Genomic DNA, 1589 nt, shown 5'->3' with positions numbered 1-1589 from the left:
GATTATAGGCACAGACCACCACACCTGGCTAATTTTTGTATTTTCGGTAGAGACGGTGTTTCACCATGTTGGCCAGGCTGGTTTCAAACTCCTGGCCTCAAGTGATCTGCCCGACAGCCTCCCAAAGTGCTGGAATTACAGGCATGAGTCACCGTGCCTGGCCTTTTGTTGTTTTTTTTTTGAGATGGAGTCTTGCTCTGTCACCCAGGCAGGAGTGCAGTGACACCATCTCGGCTCACTGCAACCTCCACCTCCTGGGTTCAAGCAATTCTCCTGCCTCAGTCTCCCGAGTAGCTGGGATTACAGGCGCATGACACCACGCCTGGCTAATTTTTGTACTTTTAGTAGAGATGGGGTTTCACCAGGTAGGACAGGCTGGTCTCGAAGTCCTGACCTCAGGTGATCCACCTGCCTCAGCCTCCCAAAGTGCTGAGATTACAGGTGTGAGCCACTGCGCCTGGCCCTGTTAAGATTTCAAAACGAAAGTTAAAAAAAAATTCCAACCCCTTTACATTGGATCAGTATATTGAAATACATAAACTTTCACTTGGGAATTATTTTTTTACCTTTGCACCCATATTTGCCTGAAGCCGTTTAAGTTGTCGAAGTCGCATATATTCAGATTTCACTTTTCTTTTCCAGTAAGTGATACATTTGGAGGTAGGGGGATTTGGTATCTCCATCTTGCTGTAATCTAAGAGAGACAGAGATGAGAATTAGCATTTTATTGCCTGGAAATGAAGCACTCCTCAAATACAAAAAAAAAAAAAAAAAAAGATCAATTATGCTTTCATTCCCATTAAATTTACTCATAAAAACATAAATTTACAGAACCCAAATGTGTGAGTTCAACAAAAAGTTTCAATTTAAAAAAAAGAGGCAGTGGCTCATGCCTGTAATCCCAACACTTTAGGAGGCCGAGGTGGGAGCACTACTTGAGCCCAGGCATTTGAGATCACCTTGGGCAACATGGTGAAACCCCATCTCTACAGAAAATACAAAAATTAGCCAGGTGTGCTGGCGAGTGCCTGTAGTCCCAGCTACTCAGGAGGCTGATGTGGGAGGACTGCTTGAGCCCAGGAGGTCAAGGCTGCAGTGAGCCGTGACCACGCCACTGTACTTCAGCCTGGGTGACAGAGTGAGACCTTGTCTCAAAAAGCAAAACAACAAAAAAAAAACAAAAAACAAGTCCAGGCATGGTTGCTCATGCCTGTAATCCCAGCACTTTGGGAGGCCAAGGTGGGCAGATCTTCTGAGGTCAGGAGTTCGAGACTAGCCTGGCTAACATAGCGAAACCCCATCTCTACTAAAAATACAAAACAAAACAACAATAAAAAAATTAGCCAGGCATGGTGGCTTGTGCCTGTAATCCCAGCTACGTGGGAAGCTGAGACACAAGAATTGCTTGAACCTGGGAGGCAGAAATTGCAGTGAGCCAAGATCGCGCAACTGCACTCCAGCCTGGGTGACAAAGTAAGACTCCATCCCCCCCGCAAAAAAAATGGCCTGGTGTGGTGGTTCATGCCTGTAATCCCAGCACTTTGGGAGGCCAAGGCGGGTGGATCACAAGGTCAGGAGTTCAAGACCAG

At 46.3% G+C, this 1589-nt stretch overlaps 1 protein-coding gene across 4 annotated transcripts in view; it reads right to left on the bottom strand.

Annotated features, from left to right (window-relative positions):
• EZH1 (enhancer of zeste 1 polycomb repressive complex 2 subunit) overlaps positions 1-702 on the bottom strand; it is a 31305-nt gene extending 30603 nt beyond the window's left edge. For 3 of the 4 annotated variants that reach the window (XM_011998779.1, XM_011998781.1, XM_011998780.1), the window contains exon 1: positions 567-696. In XM_011998779.1, the coding sequence (XP_011854169.1) occupies positions 567-683 (117 nt within the window). In that variant the 5' untranslated portion in view covers positions 684-696. Of the gene's footprint in view, positions 1-566 lie in introns of all 4 variants that reach the window. The other variant, XM_011998782.1, reaches the window with a different exon arrangement.
• Between the last annotated feature and the right edge of the window lie 887 nt (positions 703-1589).

Source organism: Mandrillus leucophaeus, unplaced genomic scaffold (assembly GCF_000951045.1).
Source record: "Mandrillus leucophaeus isolate KB7577 unplaced genomic scaffold, Mleu.le_1.0 Scaffold58, whole genome shotgun sequence".
In the NCBI taxonomy this organism is placed as follows: Eukaryota; Metazoa; Chordata; class Mammalia; order Primates; family Cercopithecidae; genus Mandrillus; species Mandrillus leucophaeus.
This window is presented reverse-complemented; position numbering and strand designations above follow the sequence as displayed.